Genomic DNA, 22,650 nt, shown 5'->3' on the forward strand with positions numbered 1-22,650 from the left:
TTTAGTTTCCTATTTACTTTCTTTGCAATCTTTTACTTTCCGTTCAATAAATCAAAAATACCAAAAATATTACTTTACTGTTTATCCATCTCTATCAGATCTCACTTTACAAAGAACCGTGAAGGGATTGACAACCCCTTTGTCACGTTGGGTGCAAGTTGGTGTTTGTTTGTGCAGGTATTCAGTGGCTTTCGCATTTTTCTCCTACTGGATTGGTACCTTGGTTCTCAAAAGCTGAGGGAAATACTTACTCTACTTTGTTGCATCACCCTTTCCTCTTCAAGGGAGAAAACAACGCAAGCTCAAGAGGTAGCGGCGGCCACCTTGGATCCATGGTCACGGCTTAGTGTTAAGGAAGTACTTTTCGCCGATGCCTTCAAAAAGGAGCAAGACTGATTTTGGAGTTTTTGTGAGAATGTTGAATAAGCAATTCCTGTGGTTGCATTTTGGGAAGCATTTAGGAACTGCCTTTTTCATAGCAGCATCATGATCTGTTATGACTGATTTTGGAGATTTTCCACGCATGTGTTTGAGAAAAGTATTGAATATCCACTTGAATGTTTCTGTCTTTTCATCTTGTATGACACCACATGCAAATAGACAATTGTCTCTGTGACCATTTACTCCCACAAATGGTGCAAACTTCATATTATACTTGTTTGTCTTGTATGTTGTGTCGAAGCTCAGTAGATCATCATATTGGTTGTGGTTCCTCATTCCAGATCCATCTACCCAAAATATATACATCACATTATTTTTCAAGATCTGTTTTTGAATGAGTAGAAGAACAATGGATCTTATGTTTTTTTTCTTTTCAAAGAATGAAACCACTTGCATCATGTCATTGAGACTGTACTCTCTCCTCATCTTGGTCCCCATGTTGCTAATCTATTTTGCTATGTTAGGCAACGAAGATAGGCCTCTTTCTGGTTGGTATATATGTTTACCCTTTTGCAAGTTCTGATCAAGTCTTTGTCTTGTTCACTCATATATTTGTCTGACTGTAGGGACCTCACTTCACCTGGTGGATGAAGTTCATGATTGTGATCAATGATGAGCCTTGTCACTGATGACCCACAATTATAGGGGATCAATTGTAGCTCTTTTCGATAAGTAAGAGTGTCGAACCCAACGAGGAGTAGAAGGAAATGACAAGTAGTTTTTAGTAAGGTAATGTCTGCAAGTGCTGAAATTGTAAGTAGCGAGTAGTTTGATAGCAAGATAATTTGTAACGAGCAAGTAATGATAATATTAACAAGTATGCATCAAGGTAGCCCAATCCTTTTGAGGCAAAGGACAGGCCAAAATGGTCTCTTATGATAAGCAAAGCGTTCTTGAGGGTACACGAGAATTTCATCTAGTCACTTTCATCATGTTGGTTTGATTTGTGTTCGCTACTTTCATAATTTGATATGTGGGTGGACCGGTGCTTAGGTGATGTTCTTACTTGAACAAACCTCCTACTTATGATTAACCCTCCCGCAAGCATCCGCAACTACGAGAAAAGTATTAAGAATAAATCCTAACCATAGCATTAAACTTTAGGATCCAATCGGTCCCTTACGGAATAGCACATAAACTGGGGTTTAAGTTTCCGCCACTCTCGCAACCCACCATCTAATTGCTACTCCAAAATGCATTCCCTTAGGCCCAAATATGGTGAAGTGTCATGTAGTCGACGTTCACATGACACCACTAAGGGAATCACAACATACATACTATCAAAATATCAAACACATATCAAGCTCACATGATTACTTGCAACATGATTTCTCCCGTGACCTCAAGAACAAAAGTAACTACTCACAAATAATAAACATGCTCATGATCAGAGGGGTATTAAATAGCATAATGGATCTGAACATATAATCTTCCACCAAATAAACCATATAGTAATCAACTACAAGATGTAATCAACACTACTAGTCACCCACATGCACCAATCTATAGTTTCGGTAACAAGATTGAACACAAGAGATGAACTAGGGTTTGAGAGAAGATGGTGCTGTTGAAGATGTTGATGGAGATTGCCCTCCCCAAGATGGGAGAGTTGTTGGTGATGATGATGATGATGATTTCCCCCTCCGGGAGGGAAGTTCCCCCGGCGGAATCGCTCCGCCGGAGGGCAAAAGTGCTACTGCCCAAGTTCCGCCTCGAGACGGCGGCGCTCCGTCCCAAAAGTCTTCTCCTTATTTTTTCTAGGTCAAAATGACTTATATACCAAAAGATGGGCACCGGATGTGGGCCGAGGAGGCCAAAACCCATCAGGGCGCGCTTGGGGGCCTGGCGCGCCCAGGTGGGTTGTGCCCACCTGGTGGCCCCCCTCTGGTAGTTATTGGCTCCAATATTTCTTATATATTCCATAAAAAAACTCCGTCAAGTTTCAGCTCATTTGGAGTTGTGCAGAATAGGTAGACTGCGTAACTTTTCCAGGTTTAGATTTCCAGCTGCTGGAATTCTCCCTCTTTGTGTGTTCCTTGCAAATTATGAGAGAAAAGGCATTAGAATTACTCCAAAAAGCATTATTATGGATAAAAAAGTTATAAATAATCGTAAGAAAACATGATGCAAAAATGGACGTATCAACTCCCCCAAGCTTAGACCTTGCTTGTCCTCAAGCAAAAACCGAAATCGAAAAACATGTCCACATGCTTTGAGAGAGAGGTGTCGATAAAAACAAAATATGGACATAGAAGCATCATGTTGATTATTATAACAGCAACAAATTAAACATAGGACTTTTATCACAGATCTTGCATCATATACTTCCTATGAATAAGTAAGAGTTCATCACATAATCGAAGTATAAAGCAAAAACTCTATTAAAAACCAACAAACCATGTTCCCAGTCAACTTTGCAACTACAATTCATCATCTTTTCAGGAAGAGTCACATGTCGGAGCCTTTTAAGCAAGTCCACATACTCAACCATCATATAGTCTTCTATGATTGCTAACTCTCACCTTGTACCCATGAGCAAAACGTTTCAACCGGACACATAGAAAGATAGGGGCTTATAGTTTCGCCTACCAACATACTCACCTCAAGGGTGATGTCAACAATAATAACTCATGCTATCTATATTCAACTGGACATATGTGCCTAGATCTTTCCTCACCACATGATGCTTGTCAAACGAGAAAATAAAAAGGAATAGAAGGAAAAACTTTGAATCTTTGCATAAAAGTAAAAGATAGGCCCTTCGCAGAGGGAAGCAGAGGTTGCCATGCACTTATTTTTTTGCATGCTCAATCCCTTAGTGCAAGAGAACGTCACGTTGTATTGCCCCTTAAGATGATAACCTTTATTATGCAGTATGTCGCTTTTATTCTTTGTCATCCAAGTTCCTACAACGCTCAATTTTCTCTTACACTAAATGATCTCACATATTTAGAAGCAATTTTTATTGCCTTTTTGCACCGATGACAACTTACTTGAGGGATCTTGTTCAATCCCTAGGTAGGTATGGTGGACACTTGAAAACGATTTGGGTTTAAGGGTTTTGGATGCACAAGTAGTATCTCTACTTAGTGCGGAATTTTTGGCTAGCAAAGATAGGGGCAAGCACCACATGTTGAAGGATCTATGACAATATGACTTCTATGTGAATATAAACAAACATAAACCATTAAGTTGTCTTCCTTATCCAATGTCAACAATTTTGGCATATAATATTTTGATGAGGGTTCACAATCACAAAAGATTTCTAGGATAGTATATCTATATGTGAATCTTCTCTTCCCTTATTAATTCTTTCATGAGTTGCATCATTGACTAATGCTATGTTTGTCAATATCTAATAAAATTTCCTACTTATAATTTTCCTTATGTGGTGCTATCACCTACCATAGGATTAGTATATAATCTTATTGATCTATTTCCTTTCTTTTCTCCTTTTCTTTCTTTCTTATTTCTTTTATTTTATTTATTTGCAACATGAAAGTAAAGAAAGCAAAAACTCAAATTAAACTTTATTATATAACTTGCACACGATTACAATGATAGATCACTAAGCGAAATCTCAAATAAGAAGGGATCAAACTAAACTTTATTTCATCTAAAGCAAAATGATCGAACTAAGAAAAGTAGAAGCAAAAAGATAGTGGGATGATACGATACCGGGGCACCTCCCCCAAGCTTGGCAGAAGCCAAGGGGAGTGCCCATACCCGATACTCAGTTCTCCTTTGGTGGTGAAGATGATGGTGGTGATGAAGAAGGTAATGGTGGTGGTGAGAAGATAGGGGATTTGCCCTTTGCTTCCTTCAGCTTCTGACTGAGAGTAAAATTCTCCATCATTAACTCGCAATTATCTATCATTAACTCGTGCCTTCCTGATTGATTGCTTAACGTAGGGTCCAAGTCCTCTGGATCATGTTCGTTCTAAAAATCACGTTCCCGAAGGTTTCATTCCGTTTGGACTCAGTTTGATATTCTTTTTCTGTGAAACCCTAAAATAGGCAAAAAACAGCAATTCTGGGATGGGCCTCCGATTAATAGGTTAGTCCCAAAAATAATATAAAAGTGTATAATGAAGCCCAATAATGTCCAAAACAGGATATAATATAGCATGGAACAATTAAAAATTATAGATATGTTGGAGGCGTATCAAGCATCCCCAAGCTTAATTCCTGCTCGTCCTCGAGTAGGTAAATGTTAAAAATAGAATTTTTGATGTGGAATGCTACTTTCCATAATTTCAATGTAATTCTCTTAATTGTGGTATGAATATTCATATCCGAAAGATTCAAGACAAAAGTTCAATATTGACATAGAAATAATAATACTTCGAGCATACTAACTAAGCAATTATGTCTCTTCAAAATAACATGGCCAAAGAAAGTTATCCCTACAAAATCATATAGTCTGGCTATGCTCCATCTTCACCACACAAAGTATTTAAATCATGCACAACCCCGATGACAAGCCAAGCAATTGTTTCATACTTTTGGTGTTCTCAAACTTTTTCAATCTTCACGCAATACATGAGCGTGAGCCATGGACATAGCACTATATATGGAATAGAATGGTGGTTTGATAAGTCCATTTTGCATCATGCTTTTATATCGATATTTATTGCATTATGGGTTGTTATTACACATTATGTCACAATAATTATGCCTATTCTCTCTTATTTTATAAGGTTTACATAAAGAGGGAGAATGCCGGCAGCTGGGATTCTGTGCTGGAAAAGGAGCAAATATTAGAGACCTATTCTGCACAGCTCCAAAAGTCCTGAAACTTCACGGAAGTCATTTTCAGAATATATAAAAAATACTAAGCGCAAGAAGTTCACCAGGGGCCACACCCTGCCCACGAGGGTGGGGGCGCGCCCTACCCCCCTGGGCGTGCCCCCTACCTCATGGGGCCCCTGGTGGACCTCCGATGTCCAGCTTCTGCTATATGGAGTCTTTTGATGAGGAAAAAAAATCATAAGCCAGCTTTCCGGATGAGACTCCGCTGCCACGAGGCGGAACCTTGGCGGAATCAATCTAGGGCTCCGGCGGAGCTGTTCTGCCGGGGAAATTTCCCTCCCGGAGGGGGAAATCATCGCCATCGTCATCACCAACGATCCTCTCATCGGGAGGGGGTCAATCTCCATCAACATCTTCACCAGCACCATCTCCTCTCAAACCCTAGTTCATCTCTTGTATCCAATTCTTGTCTCCAAGTCTGGAATTGGTACATGTGGGTTGCTAGTAGTGTTGATTACTCCTTGTAGTTGATGCTAGTTGGTTTATTTGGTGGAAGATCATATGTTCAGATCCTATATACGTATTAATAACCCTCTGGTTATGAACATGAATATGCTTTGTGAGTAGTTATGTTTGTTCCTGAGGACATGGGAGAAGTCTTGCTATTAGTAGTCATGTGAATTTGTTATTCGTTCGATATTTTTATGAGATGTATGTTGTCTCTCCTCTAGTGGTGTTATGTGAACGTCGACTACATGACACTTCACCATTATTTGGGCCTAGAGGAAGGCATTGGGGAGTAATAAGTAGATGATGGGTTGCTAGAGTGACAGAAGCTTAAACCCTAGTTTATGCGTGGCTTCGTAAGGGGTTGATTTGGATCCACATGTTTCATGCTATGGTTAGGTTTACCTTAATACTTTTGTTGTAGTTGCGGATGCTTGCAATAGAGGTTAATCATAAGTGGGATGCTTGTCCAAGTAAGGGCAGTACCCAAGCACCGGTCCACCCACATACCAAATTATCAAAGTACCGAACGCGAATCATATGATCGTGATGAAAACCTAGCTTGACGATAATTCCCATGTGTCCTCGGGAGCGCTTTTCTCTATATAAGAGTTTTATCCAGGCTTGTCCTTTGCTACAAAAAGGATTGGGCCACCTTGCTGCACTTTATTTACTTTTGTTACTTGTTGCTCTTTACCAATTATCTTATCACAAAACTATCTGTTACCTATAATTTCAGTGCTTGCAGAGAATACCTTGCTGAAAACCGCTTATCATTTCCTTCTGTTCCTCGTTGGGTTCGACACTCTTACTTATCGAAAGGACTACGATAGATCCCCTATACTTGTGGGTCATCAAGACTCTTTTCTGGCGCCGTTGCCGGGGAGTGAAGCGCCTTTGGTAGGTGGAATTTGGTAAGGAAAAATTTATATAGTGTGCTGAAATTTACTATCACTTGTTACTATGGAAAGTAATCCTCTGAGGGGCTTGTTCGGGGTATCTTCACCCCGACCAGTAGAGCAAAGAGTTGCTCCTCAACCCACTGAACCTACTGAAAATGAAAATGTCTGCTTTGAAATTCCTTCGGGTATGTTAGAAAAACTGCTAGCTAATCCTTTTGCAGGAGATGGAACAAAGCATCCTGATGAGCACCTAATATATGTGGATGAAATTTGTGGATTATTTAAGCTTGCAGGTGTGCCCGGAGATGTTATTAAGAAGAAGGTCTTCCCTTTATCTTTGAAGGGAGATGCATTGAAATGGTATAGGCTATGTGATGATATGGGATCATGGAACTACAAACGATTGAAATTGGAATTTCATCAGAAGTTTTATCCTATGCATCTTGTTCATCGTGATCGCAATTATATATATAATTTTTGGCCTCGTGAAAGAGAAAGCATCGCTCAAGCTTGGAGGAGGCTTAATTCAATGTTATATTCATGCCCCAATCATGAGCTCTCAAGAGAAATGATTATTCAAAATTTATATGCTCAGCTTTCTGATAACAATCGCACCATGCTTGATACTTCTTATGTTGGCTCTTTTATGATGAAGACTATTGAATTCAAATGGGATTTATTGGAAAGAATTAAATACAACTCTGAAGATTGGGACCTCGACGAAGGTAAGGAGTCAGGTATGACACCTAAGTTTGATTATGTTAAATCTTTTATGGATACCGATGTTTTCCGTAAATTTAGCACTAAATATGGACTTGACTCTGAAATAGTAGCTTCTTTCTGTGAATCTTTTTCTACTCATGTTGATCTCCCTAGGGAGAAGTGGTTTAAATATCATCCCCCCATAGAAGTAAAAGTAGCTGCACCTATTAAAGTTGAAGAAAATACGGTCACTTATAATGATCCTATTGTTCCTACTCCTTATGTTGAGAAACCACCTTTTCCTGTTAGGATAAAAGATCATGCTAAAACTTCAATTGTGGTTCGTAAAAGCAATATTAGAACCTATACACCTCCTGAGCAAGTTAAAGTTGAACCTAATATTGCTATTGTTAAAGATCTCTTGTCTGATAATATTGATGGGCATGTTATTCATTTCTGTGATGAGACTGCTAGAATTGCTAAACCTTGTGCTAAAGATAAACATAGACCCGTGGTAGGCATGCCTGTTATTTCTGTTAAAATAGGAGATCATTGTTATCATTGCTTATGTGATATGGGTGCCAGTGCCAGTGTTATACCTCATGACTTATACAAAGAAATTATGCATGATATTGCACCTGCTGAGATAGAAGATATTGATGTTACAATTAAACTTGCCAATAGAGATACTATTTCACCAATTGGGATTGTTAGATATGTTGAAGTCTTGTGTGGGAAAACTAAATATCCTGCTGATTTTCTTGTTCTTGGTTCCCCACAAGATAGCTTTTGTCCCATATATTTGGTAGACCCTTCTTGAAAACAGTTAATGCTAAGATAGATTGCGAAAAAGATGTTGTTACTATTAGTTTAGGTGATATGTCTCATGAGTTTAATTTCTCTAAATTTCGTAGACAACACCATGAAGAGGAATTGTCGAGGAAAGATGAAATTATTGGTCTTGCTTCTATTGCCGTGCCTCCTAGGATCCTTTAGAATAGTACTTTCTAGACCATGAAAATGATATGTTTACGAATGAAAGAAGGGAAATAGAGGAAGTATTCTTTAAACAGGAACCCATCCTGAAACACAATTTGTCGGTTGAAATCCTAGGGGATCCTCCTCCACCCAAGGGTGATCCCGTGTTTGAGCTTAAACCGTTACCTGATACTCTTAAATATGCTTATCTTGATGAGAAAAAGATATATCCTTTTATTATTAGTGCTAACCTTTCAGAGAATGAAGAAGAGAGATTATTGAAAACTCTGAAGAAGCACCGTGCTGCTATTGGATATACTCTCAATGATCGTACGGGCATTAGTCCCACACTATGTCAAAACAAAATAAATTTGGAGAAAGATGCCAAACCAGTTCATGATCACCAACGATGGCAGAATCCTAAGATGAAAGAAGTGGTAAGAAAGGAAATACTAAAGCTCCTTGAGGCAGGTATAATTTATCCCATTGCTGATAGTCAGTGGGTAAGTCTTGTCCATTGTGTCCCTAAAAAGGGAGGTATTACTGTCGTTCCTAATGATAAAGATGAATTGATTCCGCAAAGAATTATTACAGGTTATAGGATGGTAATTGATTTCGGCAAATTAAATAAGGCTACTAAAAAGATCATTACCCCTTACCTTTTATTGATCAAATGCTAGAAAGATTATCCAAACATACACATTTTTGCTTTCTAGATGGTTATTCTGGTTTCTCTCAAATACATGTGTCAGCTGATGATCAATCTAAGACCACTTTTACTTGCCCGTTCGGTATTTTTTCTTATAGACATATGCCTTTTGGTTTATTTAATGCACCTGCTACCTTACAAAGATGCATGATGGCTATGTTCTCTGACTTTTGTGAAAAGATTTGGGAGGTTTTCATGGACGATTTCTCCGTCTATGGATCCTCTTTTGATGATTGCTTAAGCAACCTTGATCGAGTTTTGCAGAGATGTGAAGAAACTAACCTTGTATTGAATTGGGAGAAGTGCCACTTTATGGTTAATGAAGGTATTGTCTTGGGGCATAAAGTTTCTGAAAGAGGTATTGAAGTTGATAAAGCTAAGGTTGATGCTATTGAAAAGATGCCATGTCCCAAGGACATCAAAGGTATAAGGAGTTTCCTTGGTCACGCCAGTTTTTATAGGAGGTTCATTAAGGACTTCTCAAAAAGTTCTCGGCCTCTGACTAATTTATTACAAAAAGATATACCATTTGTTTTTGATGATGATTGCATAGAAGCATTTGAAATACTTAAGAAAGCATTGACCTCTGCACCTATTGTTCAGCCACCTGATTGGAATTTACCTTTTGAAATTATGTGTGATGCTAGTGATTATGTTGTAGCTGCTGTTCTAGGGCAAAGAGTTGATAAGAAATTAAATGTTATACAATATGCTAGTAAAACTATAGACAATGCCCAGAGAAATTATGCTAGTACTGAAAAAGAATTCTTAGAAGTTGTATTTGCCTGTGATAAGTTCGGACCTTATATTGTTGATTCTAAAGTAACTATTCACACGGATCATGCTGCTATTAAATATCTTATGGAAAAGAAAGATGCTAAACCTAGACTTATTAGATGGGTTCTCTTGCTACAAGAATTTGATCTGCATATTATTGATAGAAAGGGAGATGAGAACCCCATTGCAGACAACTTGTCTAGGCTAGAGAATGTTCTTGATGACCCACTACCTATTGATGATAGCTTTCCTGATGAACAATTAAATGTCATAAATGCTTCTCGTGCTACTCCATGGTATGTTGATTATGCTAATTACATTGTTGCTAAATTTATACCACCTAGTTTCACATACCAGCAAAAGAAAAAGTTTTTCTATGATTTAAGGCATTACTTTTGGGATGACCCACATCTTTATATAGAAGGAGTAGATGGTGTTATTAGACGTTGTGTATCTGAGCATGAACAGGAACAGATCTTACGCAAGTGTCACTCCGAAGCTTATGGAGGACACCATGCTGGAGATAGAACTGCACACAAGGTATTGCAATCCGGTTTTTATTGGCCTACTCTCTTCAAGGATGCTTGTAAGTTTGTCTTGTCTTGTGATGACTGTCAAAGAATTGGTAATATTAGTAGACGTCAAGAAATGCCTATGAATTATTCACTTGTTATTGAACCATTTGATGTTTGGGGCTTTGATTATATGGGACCTTTTCCTGCCTCCAATGGATACACACATATTTTAGTTTCTGTTGATTACATTACTAAGTGGGTAGAAGCTATTCCAACTAGTAGTGCTGATCATAACACCTCTATTAAGATGCTTAAAGAAGTTATTTTCTGAGGTTTGGAGTCCCTAGATACTTAATGACTGATGGTGGTTCACATTTTATTCATGGAGCTTTCCGTAAAATGCTTGCTAAGTATGATGGTAATCATATAATTACATCTCCTTATCACCCACAGTCTAGTGGTCAAATAGAATTGAGCAATAGAGAACTCAAATTAATTTTGCAAAAGACTGTTAATAGGTCCAGAAAGAATTGGTCCAAGAAACATGATGATGCATTATGGGCCTATAGAACTGTATATAAAAATCCTATGGGTATGTCTCCGTATAAAATGGTCTATGGAAAAGCATGTCACTTACCTCTCGAATTAGAACATAAGGCTTATTGGGCTATTAAAGAGCTCAATTATGATCTCAAACTTGCCGGTGAGAAGAGGTTATTTGACATTAGCTCACTCGATGAATGGAGAACCCAAGCCTATGAGAATTCCAAATTGTTTAAAGAAAAAGTTAAAAGATGGCATGACAAAAGAATACAAAAGCGTGAGTTTAATGTAGGTGATTATGTATTGCTATACAACTCTCATTTAAGATTTTTTGCAGGAAAACTTCTCTCTAAATGGGAAGGTCCTTACGTTATCAAGGAGGTCTATCGTTCCGGTGCCATAAAAATCAACAACTTCGAAGGCACAAACCCGAAGGTGGTGAACGGTCAAAGAATCAAACATTATATCTCAGGTAATCCTATAAATGTTGAAACCAATGTTATTGAATCCGTAACCTCGGAGGAATACATAAGGGACACTTTCCGGAACGTTTCAGACTCTGAAAAGGAATAGGTATGTGGTACGGTAAGTAAACCGACTCCAAAACCGTTCTAATGGCAATTTTCTTCCGTTTTGGAATATTTAGAAAAATAGAAAAATAAGAAGCAATCCGGGAAGGACACGAGGGCTCCACGAGGGTGGCTTCGTGGGCACCTCGTGTGCTCTCCGGACTCCGTTTTCTTGCACGATACGTATTTTGGTCGGTAAAAATTCATTATATCATCTCCCGGAGGTTTTGACTCCCGTATCACGCAATTATCCTCTGTTTATGTTTCAAGTTGTTACTGCTACAGATTAGAGCAAGATGTATTCGCAAGAGTCAGTCGAGGAGAGCCGGGTGTCTCATCCGGCACCGAGATCAATGACAAACAACAATGTTGACCACTTTGGGCCAGCAACGGAGGAAGAGATGGAGGCTGATTTGAAGAGGATAGATGCCATGGAGGAGGATCAAGAAGTCACTTCCCGCTTCCGAGCTGGATTCACAATGCAGGAACTGCAGAGTTTGGCTATCCCAAACTCGGTTATCCCTTCCAATGTTAGATTTCTTTCTTATGAGAATATGAAAAAAAGAGTCACTGGTTCTCCCGCGGCTATGCAACACCCTTGGGTGCAGGAAGCTTTGGCTGTTACAGGAAAACTTCGAAAGGAAATAATGGACCTCAAGCAGCAAGTCAATAAGCTCGAGGAGGAGAATCGTAACCTTAGGGACATCATTGCCAAGAATATCACATCACCATCCCCGAAAAAGGAAACATAATCATAAGGGTATGGGCACTCCCCTTGGCAACTGCCAAGCTTGGGGGAGGTGCCCCGGTATCGTATCACCATCACTTTTATCTTTACCGTTTTTCTTAGTTCGATCCTTTTGATAATATCTTGATCTAGTAGAATAAAGTTCTTAGTATGATCTAGTTGTGAGTTTTGCTTTATGATCCTTCTATGTAATCGAGTCCGTGAGCTATATATATAATAAAGATTAGTGTTGAGTCAAGGGCTTGATTATTTTGCCATGATCTTGAGTGAATAAAACAAAAGAGAAAGAATAAAAAGAAACAAAGAGATCATATGGACCTTATGGAGAGTAATGAGCTCACATAGAAAGAGCATGATGAATAAAAATTGTTGAGAGTTGACAAACATAGTTTTGGTCATCGTTGCAATTAATAGGAAGTAATAAAGAAAGAAAGGTCTTCACGTATAAATATACTATTTTGGACATCTTTTATGATTGTGGGCACTCATTAAAATATGACATGCTAAAGAGTTGATATTGGACAAGGAAGACAACGTAATGAGTTATGTTTTCTTACATCTGAGATAAACTATATTGTCATGGATCATCCAACATGATTGAGTTTGTCTTTCCCCCTCATGCTAGCCAAATTCTTTGCACTAAGTAGAGATACTACTTGTACTTCCAAACACCCTTAAACCAGTCTTGCCATAAGAGTTCACCATACCTACCTATGGATTGAGTAAGATCCTCCAAGTAAGTTGTCATCGGTGCAAGCAATAAAATTGCTCTCTAAATATGTATGACTTATTAGTGTGGGAGAAAATAAGCTTTATACGATCCTGTGATACGTAATAAATAAAAGCGACGGACTGCATAATAAAGGTCCATATCACAAGTGGCAATATAAAGTGACGTTTTTTCGCATTAAGATTTTGTGCGTCCAACCATAAAAGTGCATGACAACCTCTGCTTTCCTCTGCGAAGGGCCTATCTTTTACTTTTATCTTCTACCTTGCATAAGAGTCATGGTGATCTTCCCCTTTCCTTTTTAAATTTTATCTTTTGGCAAGCACATCATGTTGGAAAGATCCTAGTATATATGGCTAATTGGATGTGAGTTTTCATGAACTATTATTGTTGACATTACCCTTGAGGTAAAATGTTGGGAGGCAAAACTATAAGCCCCTATCTTTCTCTGTGTCCGATTAAAACTCCATACCCATAAGTATTGCGTGAGTGTTAGCAATTCTGAAAGACTATATGATAGTTAAGTATGTGGACTTGCTGAAAAGCTCTTATATTGACTCTTCCCTATATTATGATAAATTGTAATTGCTCCAATGACTGAGATTATAGTTTGTTAGTTTTCAATTAAGTTTATGATTCATATTTGAAATTGTGATTGAATTGTTACTCTAGCATAAAAGATCATATGACAATAATTATAAAAGTTGTCGTTCTAAGAATGATCATGATACCCTCATGTCCGTATTTTATTTTTATCGACAAGTCTATCTCTAAACATGTGGACATATTTTTCGATTTCAGCTTTCGCTTGAGGACAAGCGAGGTCTAAACTTGGGGGAGTTGATACGTCCATTTTACTTCATGCTTTTATATCAATATTTATTGCATTATGGGCTGTTATTACAATTCTCTATCGATTGAAACCTAGCTAAAACTAAACAAGTGAAAATGCCCGGGCTGTAGTGCCGGCGCAAAAGCTTCAGAGAGATGTAAGGGGCACTCGCATTAAACGAGATATAGTCATCGCATGGTCGAATTGTCTACAGTTTTCTTTTTTGAGACAACGAAGTGTCCACAGTTTGCACAGGGACGACTGCATCCAGCGATAATGGGCCAACCCATTTTACTGCTACGATGTGGGTTTCCATTCCGGTTTTGGGAACTTTGGGAAGGTGTGTGAAGTAGTTTTTTTTTTGTGCTGTTTTTTTTTATCCTTCTCTTTTTAGTTTCCATTTTTTTGTATTACTCTTCAGGTTTATTTTGAAAAATGTTAAGAAATTTAAAATCTTTGTTTGAAACTTTTAAAATGTATTGGGTTTATTTTAAAAAATGAGATTTAATGTTTTCCAAAAAAATATAAATTTAATAATTTTCATGTTTTCAAATATTGTTCAAGGATTCTAAAAATGTTCATAAATTTCAAAAAAATCTTTTTTCGAATTTTGTTTACAAATTCAAAAAATGATTGTGTTGTGTTCCGAGAATTAAAAAAATGTTCGAAATAGAAAAGGAAAAACAAAAAAATCGATCACTACAGTAGCCAGATCGCGAACTGAGTGTGGCTCAGTGTTTAGGTTCCTTGCGGTGGAAACAGCCGACCAGCTTAGGTCCTTGCTTGATACTGGTGAACGTTTTTCCAAGATTTATTTTGATGCTCATTGAATGGGAGGAGACATTTGAATTGACTACGAGTCGCCTGTGATGACTTCGTTGATCTTAAAATGTTGTGTCGGCTCTTAAAAGGAGCTGATAGGGCGAGTGTGTGCATGTGTTCTTAGGTATTATTGTACGTGCTTCGCACCGTAACCCAAGTCTGCTACAGTAAAGGACTGCTATAGTGCCAACAGCCGTGTTACATTGAAAACTTTGCTACAGTTCCGCGTGCTGCGCCTACTAGGGCCGGCCCAGTCGGGCTCCTATCAGTGCGTCACTCCTCTATTTGCCGCATTCTGCGTTTCTTGCACCAGTTAAATTAGTCAGCACTCACGTGCCCCTCTCACGTGGGTTGGCTCAACGCTAACTTCCTTGGATTGATTTTATGGTTGACCAGTTGGCCATTGACCATTGCCCTTTCATAAAAAACAAAGATTTGAAAAGTTCATTGGTTTGCAAAAAAATATTTGTGATTTTGACAAAAAGTTCATGAATTTTAAAAAAACATACTTTTCAACAAAAAATTTATTGATCTTGGATTAAAAATTTGTGAATTTATAAAAATCATGTATTTGAAAAAAATTGTGATATTTGAAGTTAAATTTTTTATAAAAAGGTTCAAAAATTTCAAATTATTTCCTGATTTAAAAAATATTTATGGAATTTTCTAGAACCTATGGATTAGAAAAACATTCATGGATTTTAAAAAAGCCTGCCATGTTGGAAAAAGATTATGAATTTAAAAAAGGTTTGTGGATTTATTTCTAAAAAATAGCGAATTTTAAAACTTCATGGGTTTGAAAAATAGTCCATGATTTTTTATTCACGCATTAAAAAAATCAATCATGGATTTAAAAACATAAAAAAAAGAAAACAATAAACAGAAGTAAAAATAAAAATGGAAGAGAGAAAGGAAAAATAAAAATAAAACTAAAAAGGAAAAAGGAAAAAGGAAAAAGGAAAAAATGTAAAGAAGAAGAAAAAAATTAAAAGCCAACAAAACCTGTCCCGAAAAGAACGAGAGAACAACCAAGGAAAAGGTCCCAAACCGGGGGAGAAAAACTATATGGGCCGGCCCACTGTGGACGATAGGGAGCTTTAAGCATTGCTGCTTGGAGAAGGAGGAAACTATAAAGTGGTCTTCAAAGAAATGCAAACCTAACTAGATTATGGACTTCATAATCTAGTTAGGTTTGCATCTTCTTTAGATGAGGGTGTCTACTTCATAGATTATGGACTTCATAATTTGAGCCTCCCACTCCCATGTCCCTGGCCAGTCGTGCCCCCGGCGGCCGCCCATGCCAACGCCTACTCCGGCGACGCTTCGGCCGGTCGCTGCCGAGCTTCTCCGCCTACTCCTTGCTTGTGCATTGTGCCATCGAGCGCCTGCTCCATCGTTGACTTGTTTACGATTGACCTTCAGAATCAACCCAACAACTGCAAGTATGGGTATGTAGATGATAATATACGGGGACCTACAAAATATTTTATGGGATCTATTCAGTGTGTCTTTTTCAACCTATACTACAAATTGAAGTGTTTGATCACTTTTATGGATCTGTCAGAGATGCCCTAACCGGCACAAAAGACACCGAATAGTTGTTGTTTTTGCTGGTTGTTGTTTTTTGAGACAGCTTACCTGGTAAAAGGCACCGAATAGGAAATGGCTATGTTCATGCCGGCACCGAACCGAACGGGCGTCGGCACGAGCGAGCAACCCCGTGGCCGTGGACGAAAGCCACTACGGTGGTGCTGGTGCGTCCTAGCAACACGAGGTTTGGTGATGTTTCAATATATGGAGTGAATTTCATTTTGTTACCTCATAGGTCCATGTTTGTGTGCATCTTTTTGGTGCAGAAGCCGGGAGTTTCAAAGTTTTTTTCTAAAAAAATAGTTTCTAGTTTTTTTATGACGTCATTTATCCCATTTAGCAGGCTTATCACGTTTTTGCCTAGTTTAAGTAAATTTGTGCCACTGTTTACCTTTTTTAAAATTTCCTCCCCATTTTTTACCTCTTTTAATTTGTTTGCCACTCCTTTATACTCCCCTAAATTGTGTTGGATCATAGCAACATACTCTGCTTCGGTTAGAGCATCTCTAGCAGACCCCGTATAAAGCCGCGGCCCGTAAAATAACCACCAAAATACAGATCGGCACGAAAAATCATGCCCGACCATACACTGTAAACGCGTCTGACCCGTAAAGATCTCCCTCAATCTTTAGATTCACGGGGGTGGGAGGCCGACTCGAGCTCGGCCCCTACCCATAGCGAGGTTTGGTGCGAAGAAAATTTCCGTGTGGCCGTTCCCGCTCCCCCACCTCTTCGATGCCATTGCCCCCGCCACCGCCCACTCCGGCGCATCTTCCCCGGCAGTTCTTCTCCGCCATGGAAGCCTCCCAGCCGTCCCCCGTCACCGTTGAGATCGCGCACGCGCAATCCCCTCCGACGGATCTCGTCGCCGGCCATGTTGCTCCCGTCGTCGCTCAAAACACCACTGCGCCTGCCCGCAAGCGGCAGGGCAACATGGTCGTGCAGGGTGGGAATCCGGCTGGCCCCGCCGAGAAGGCCCGTGCTCTGGCGCCAACGCCGTTGTGCGATCCCTGTTGGCAGCGGAAGGTCGGCAAGGTCTTGGCCATGAAGCGGAAGAAGATTCCTACAACGAGGCCAGCGCCTTCATCCACTCCCTCCGCCCCAGCAAGAGGTTCCCCGACGATGCCGTTCAACGGCACTGCTTCCACCGCTAGCAAGGTGTTTGACGAAATGGCCGAAAGGTATGCCTCTTAGGTCCCTTCAATTTTCTTTGCTTTTCGCCATAGCGGTAGCTCGTGACTTAATGTCGCTCACTATAGCGGTGGTTCGAACAATGCCACTGCCGAGGTCGTGAACTTGTTGGACACCAATGCGTTGACATCGGTCAAGCCCCGTAAAAAAGTATCTTCTGTGAATATCTTTTTTACGGGCGGCCCGCATAGCCCTTTTCCATGAACTGTATACGTTTTATGCGGGTCCGCGTTTTACAGGATCTGCTAGAGATGCTCTTACACTTTTCTGCAGAAACGAACAACGATCCACCCCATCACTCCTGCTCTCTGTCTGTAACTGACAACAACTTTCAGATGTATGTAAAGATGAAATCCAAAGCGAGCAGCTAGATTCCATTAAGCTCTATGTCCGCGTAGAAAAGCATACGCAAATCGAATGACTCCACTTCCTTCAGCTCTCTTGATCGCAGCTACGCTGCATGCAGCTAGGCAGCAGCAAACCAGGTTTGTCGCCCCAGCACGTACGCACATGACAGTCCCTTGTGTGCAAGAGATGCTTATCTGGAAACGGCACTTGCTATTGCTAGTTAAACAGACTTCTCTTTTGCTGTGGATTGGTTAACAGACCTCTTCCAGTATGCATTCCAATGGAAACGGCATAGCTAAAAAGAAGAACACTTCCTTGTGTCCAGGGAGTGCTTATCTAGAAATAGCACTAGCAGTTGCACTTGCTATTGCTAGATAGACAGAATTCTCTTTTGGTGTGCGTCAGAGTATCTCTAACCGACCCCTTGTAATTTAGGCCTCTACAATCTTTTATTCTTTAACCTTTTATATTTTTTGCTTTGAAAAATTGTGCTCCCTTCAAAAACTTAACTCCCTCACAAATTTTTATCACAAATTCATTTACTTTTAGGCCATCGAGTTAAACTTCACTGCTTCATCAAACGACATGTTGGTCACATACTTCATCAGTTCTTTGCTAAGAGCACTAAGCCAAAGAAAACTACACGAAAATTTACACACTTGAATAGAAACACCACTTCCTTGACCGCTTCTACTAGTCTGATCAATACCTTTTTTATCTCCTGTTCATTGCCTACATTCTTACTCTTCTCCGTTGGCTTTTCAAGCTGGCATACTTGTATCTTCTCTGTAGTCTACATCAACATCTAGTAGATTTCTCTTTATCAATATATAGATCAATGTACTCTTATTTACAATACCATCACTTGCATCCTTTCTCCCTAAAATTAAAAGCAAACAATGAGTTTAAAATTGTGACGAATCCGAAGAACAACCTTACAAAATTGAACTCACTCTGTCGATTTCACACTTGTAGAAAACCCATCCGGATGTTTGGGTGTTCTCGAGATGTGGCACATACCCAACCCCAAGTAATCATCACACTTGATGACCGGTAGAGGCTCGCTGACGAGCTGCTCGACGATGGCTGAGCCCGATCGACCGGCGGATGTGGTTGCGCCGGCGGTCGGTTGACGGGTGATAGGCAAACGCCGAGAGGAGCAGGACATACCGCCAGGCGGCGCAGAGCTTTTGAGGTGGATGCGCGGTTCAGTCGTCGACAAATCAAGCCAAAATGCGATGGCGCCGGGGCCGGGGTGAGTTGAATCCGGCGTCGGTAGCGACGGGCATAAATGTGTTGATTTTAATATTTTAAATAGTGGATTATGTCAAATAGCGGCGGACTTTCAAATCAGCTATAGCAAAGTTATAGCAGGCAACGATGGCAAGAAGTGATCGGATCGAAGTGGGGAGGAGCGCGGTGGGTGCTACGTGGTGTCGGCGGGACGTGTGGTGGCCGATGAGACAAGTATATTCCAAAGTCGGTGCAGCTGTGGTCTAATACCGATAAGGGATTGGGTAGGAACGGCTTAGAAGTGCAAAACTGAACTTTTATTCCTCGAAAACTGTATAAGGGATCGGTCAGAAGATAATAGACCTCTTTCGTGCTTTCGCATGCGATGAAAACGACATAGTTAAAAACACTTCCTTGTGTCCAAGGAATGCTTATCTAGAAATAACACCAGCATGGACTCTCATTCGCGGAATGCTATTTTTCTCCACCACTTTCGCGAATGTCATTGCACAACGAAACTTTGCAAGCACTTGAAAAATTCAACATTGGTTGCCATAAAAAAATTCATAATTTTTTGAAAACCGTTTCCGTTAATTTTCTTTTTATTGCTCAGGCAGGTGCATCGATGCTCATGAGCAGAAGAGGACTTTCGCCAGCTACAACGCCCAGATAGAGCCCAGCAGGGATTATCCCAGAGAAACTGACTAACCTAGATGATCAAGGCACGCCAACATACCCAGGCACACTCCCATGATTGCACTTGCATGCCGTCAACAAATGATAATCCTGCCCAGCGCAGATTGAAGTTCGGCGTCCTCAGCCTATAAATGCCCAATTTTTCGGAGGCAACCCTCTGTGCAACCCAGCTGACCATCGATCCATCTCTCGAGATTCCAGAGACTCCACTGCAATCCAGCTCCCCATTGACCCGTCTCCCTGGAGACTCCACGACGCGCGAATGGCGCTGCCCTCCGAGGAGGTGGTGGCCATACTCGCGCCGATCATCGTGTACTGGGTCGCCGCCGGCGTGTACACGGTGCTCGGCCGTGTACTGGCTGACCACAGGCTCCACTCGAGGGAGGAGGAGGAGGTCAGGAACCTCGTCCCCAAGCGTGTCGTGGTCCGCACCGTCCTCCTCCAGCACGTTCTCCAGGCGGCCATAGCCTTCGCCGTCTTCAATGTAAGCGCAGGTGTACCACATTCATCGATGCTAGCTACTCAGGTGGCCGTGCAACTGAACTCAAGTTATTACTGGACGCAGGTGAAGCGAGAAGATCGCCGGGCTGCCGACGCCGGCACCGGCGCCGCCACTCCCGCCGTGGCCGTCGTCTGCTGCCAGTTCATGGTCGCCATGGTGGTCCTCGACGCGTGGCAGTACGGGTGGCACCGCCTGATGCACAGCAGCGGCCTGCTGTACCGCCATGTCCACTCCTGGCACCACCGGCTGGTGGCGCCGTACGCCTACGGCGCCCAGTACAACCACCCGCTGGAGGGCCTGATACTGGACACGGCCGGCGGCGCGCTGGCGCTGGCCGTGACGGGGATGGCGCCCCTGACGGCCGCCGCCTTCTTCTCGTTCGCGACTCTCAAGGCCGTCGACGACCACTCCGGCGTGCTTGTCCCGGGCAACCCGCTGCATCTCCTGTTCCGCAACAACACGGCCTACCACGACGTCCACCACCAGGTTCGTGGTGGCCGCTGCAACTACGCGCAGCTGTTCTTTGTGGCGTGGGACAAGCTGATGGGCACGTACGTCCCTTACGAGGTCGTCAGAGCTCCGCACGGCGGACTGGAGGCCGTGCCGTTGAAGAAGAAGTTGAAGACCTGACGGACGGTGCCAGGACATGATCTTCGTCAGGGGAGCTGCGCGCGTCCCTTCGCTGGAGCGTGAGTCAACCACACCACTAGGCATGCACCTTTTCAGTAGCGAGGATCATGTCACCAACTCACCATGTCAAGTCTGTCAACGTCCGTATGATAGTAAGGGCTCGTGAATCATGATCCGGACCGGTTTGTAACAACGAATACTTTGCCTGGCGTCGATCCCGACCGTGTGTACTAAAATATGTTTGTTATGGCAGCCAATTAGTGTTAATAACGAAATTCAGAAATTGACGTGAGGATCCCGAACGACGGGATTTGCCATGATAAATCGAACATTTTTTATAACAAATTTAGTTGATGTGAGGATGACAAGTTTAGTTGACAAGCACGGCAATTCCCTGGCAAAAAACAAATTGAAGAGGAATTGACATGCTTATCAACTAAATTTGCCATCCCTCCTGTATATAAATTGCCACAAAAAAAATTAGATTTGCCATGGGTAAATCCCAGACGTACAAGACTTATCGGCCTTCAATATTTTTTTAGTGTTCATTATGCATAAATTTGGTTGCCATCTTTTTTTGACAAAATTTTCATTGTTATTTGGCTATTCTTTGTGGTCAAATGACAACCAAGGAGCTCTAGCCAAAAAAATAGTTACTTTTTTGTCAACCAACATTTTCTGTTTGCCACGGGCACCTTGGATGTCCAAAGATGGAGAAAATTTGCACGAGCATATTTACATTTTTTTTTCGCCAAGAGCTCCTCGAGTGTCCAAACAACACAATTTTTACATGAATCCGTGTATTTTTTATGCCAAAAGAATTCAGTTTTTTTAATTCACTGTTCATCAAACACAACTTATGTGGCGATCAAACCGGTGAACATGTTCAGAATCTAGTTCTGGACGAAACTTATCTGGTTTAAAACTTGAAGGACCAAATGTCTACCAAAAAACCTTGAGGGACCAAGTCTACACTTTTGGGGAACTTAAGGCACCAAAAACATACTTTTCCCAATTTATTACTAGTGATATTCAAACAGTAAGCCTGAAGATTCTAGTTATCTCTTGGGACCCCTTATATAATACCTTTTCTCAGAAATCCAGGCCATAGATAATACCTTGTCCACTGTGGTGTCCAAAAGATGATCATGAGGAAAATACTTTGCTTTTGACAAACCGACACATACGTAATAGAAAATTGATATGAGCCTCCAAGCCTGTCTACCCAAAATTTCTCGATTAAACAGTTCAAGATCTCAAAAACCAATTCCTCGGTGACCTTTTGGTTTAGCAATCTTGACTCAAGACAGCCAATGAACTTTATCAGGTCTTTTTCATCTCCCAACCAAGAAATATTATTTGTGTCAAATGAGCATGAAACCCCGTGTGAAATTACCCACAGTACAAATACGAATAGCGGACCTATTTGATGATAATTTCCTTAGATCCACTAGATAAAAACTTTTCAATACAGTCAACATGATGTTTAAGAAACTTATCTTCAATGCTTTTGAATTTTCCCGCTTTCATGCACCCCTTCGAAACTGGGAGCTCCAATTACTTATCCTCAAAACTTTCCAAAGAATATTTGTATCGAAACAAAACCAAGCATTTGTTTGGGCTCGGGAATCGGCCGATACCCATCTCACATTTCTTCAAAATGTGCTTAACTTGCAAGGCTTGATCTAAATGGCACGAAAGAAAAGGTATTATTATGTGCTTACAAGAGATGAACTACCCCACGCTTTGTCTACATATCCTAAACTCCTGCAAGACAAGAGACAAAACGTTACAAAAAGGAACAAATAAGGTCAGAGAGGTTGCCTTGGCGTATCCCTTGATTAGGCCCAAAAGACTCACACAACTACCCACGAAATCGCACATTATATTTTACAGGCATAACACATTGCATGATCGAGTTTATCTGAATGGC

General features: G+C 40.8%; 1 protein-coding gene across 1 annotated transcript; it reads left to right on the plus strand.

Annotated features, from left to right (window-relative positions):
- Window positions 1-19,847: 19,847 nt before the first annotated feature.
- On the plus strand, window positions 19,848-20,969 carry LOC123130294 (sphinganine C4-monooxygenase 1-like). The gene is made up of 2 exons (XM_044550224.1): window positions 19,848-20,069; window positions 20,151-20,969. The coding sequence occupies exons 1-2, from the start codon at window positions 19,848-19,850 to the stop codon at window positions 20,715-20,717; spliced, it is 789 nt and encodes a 262-aa protein (XP_044406159.1). The 3' UTR covers window positions 20,718-20,969.
- The last annotated feature ends 1,681 nt before the right edge of the window (window positions 20,970-22,650 follow it).

Source organism: Triticum aestivum, chromosome 6A, assembly GCF_018294505.1.
Source record: "Triticum aestivum cultivar Chinese Spring chromosome 6A, IWGSC CS RefSeq v2.1, whole genome shotgun sequence".
Taxonomy (NCBI): Eukaryota; Viridiplantae; Streptophyta; class Magnoliopsida; order Poales; family Poaceae; genus Triticum; species Triticum aestivum.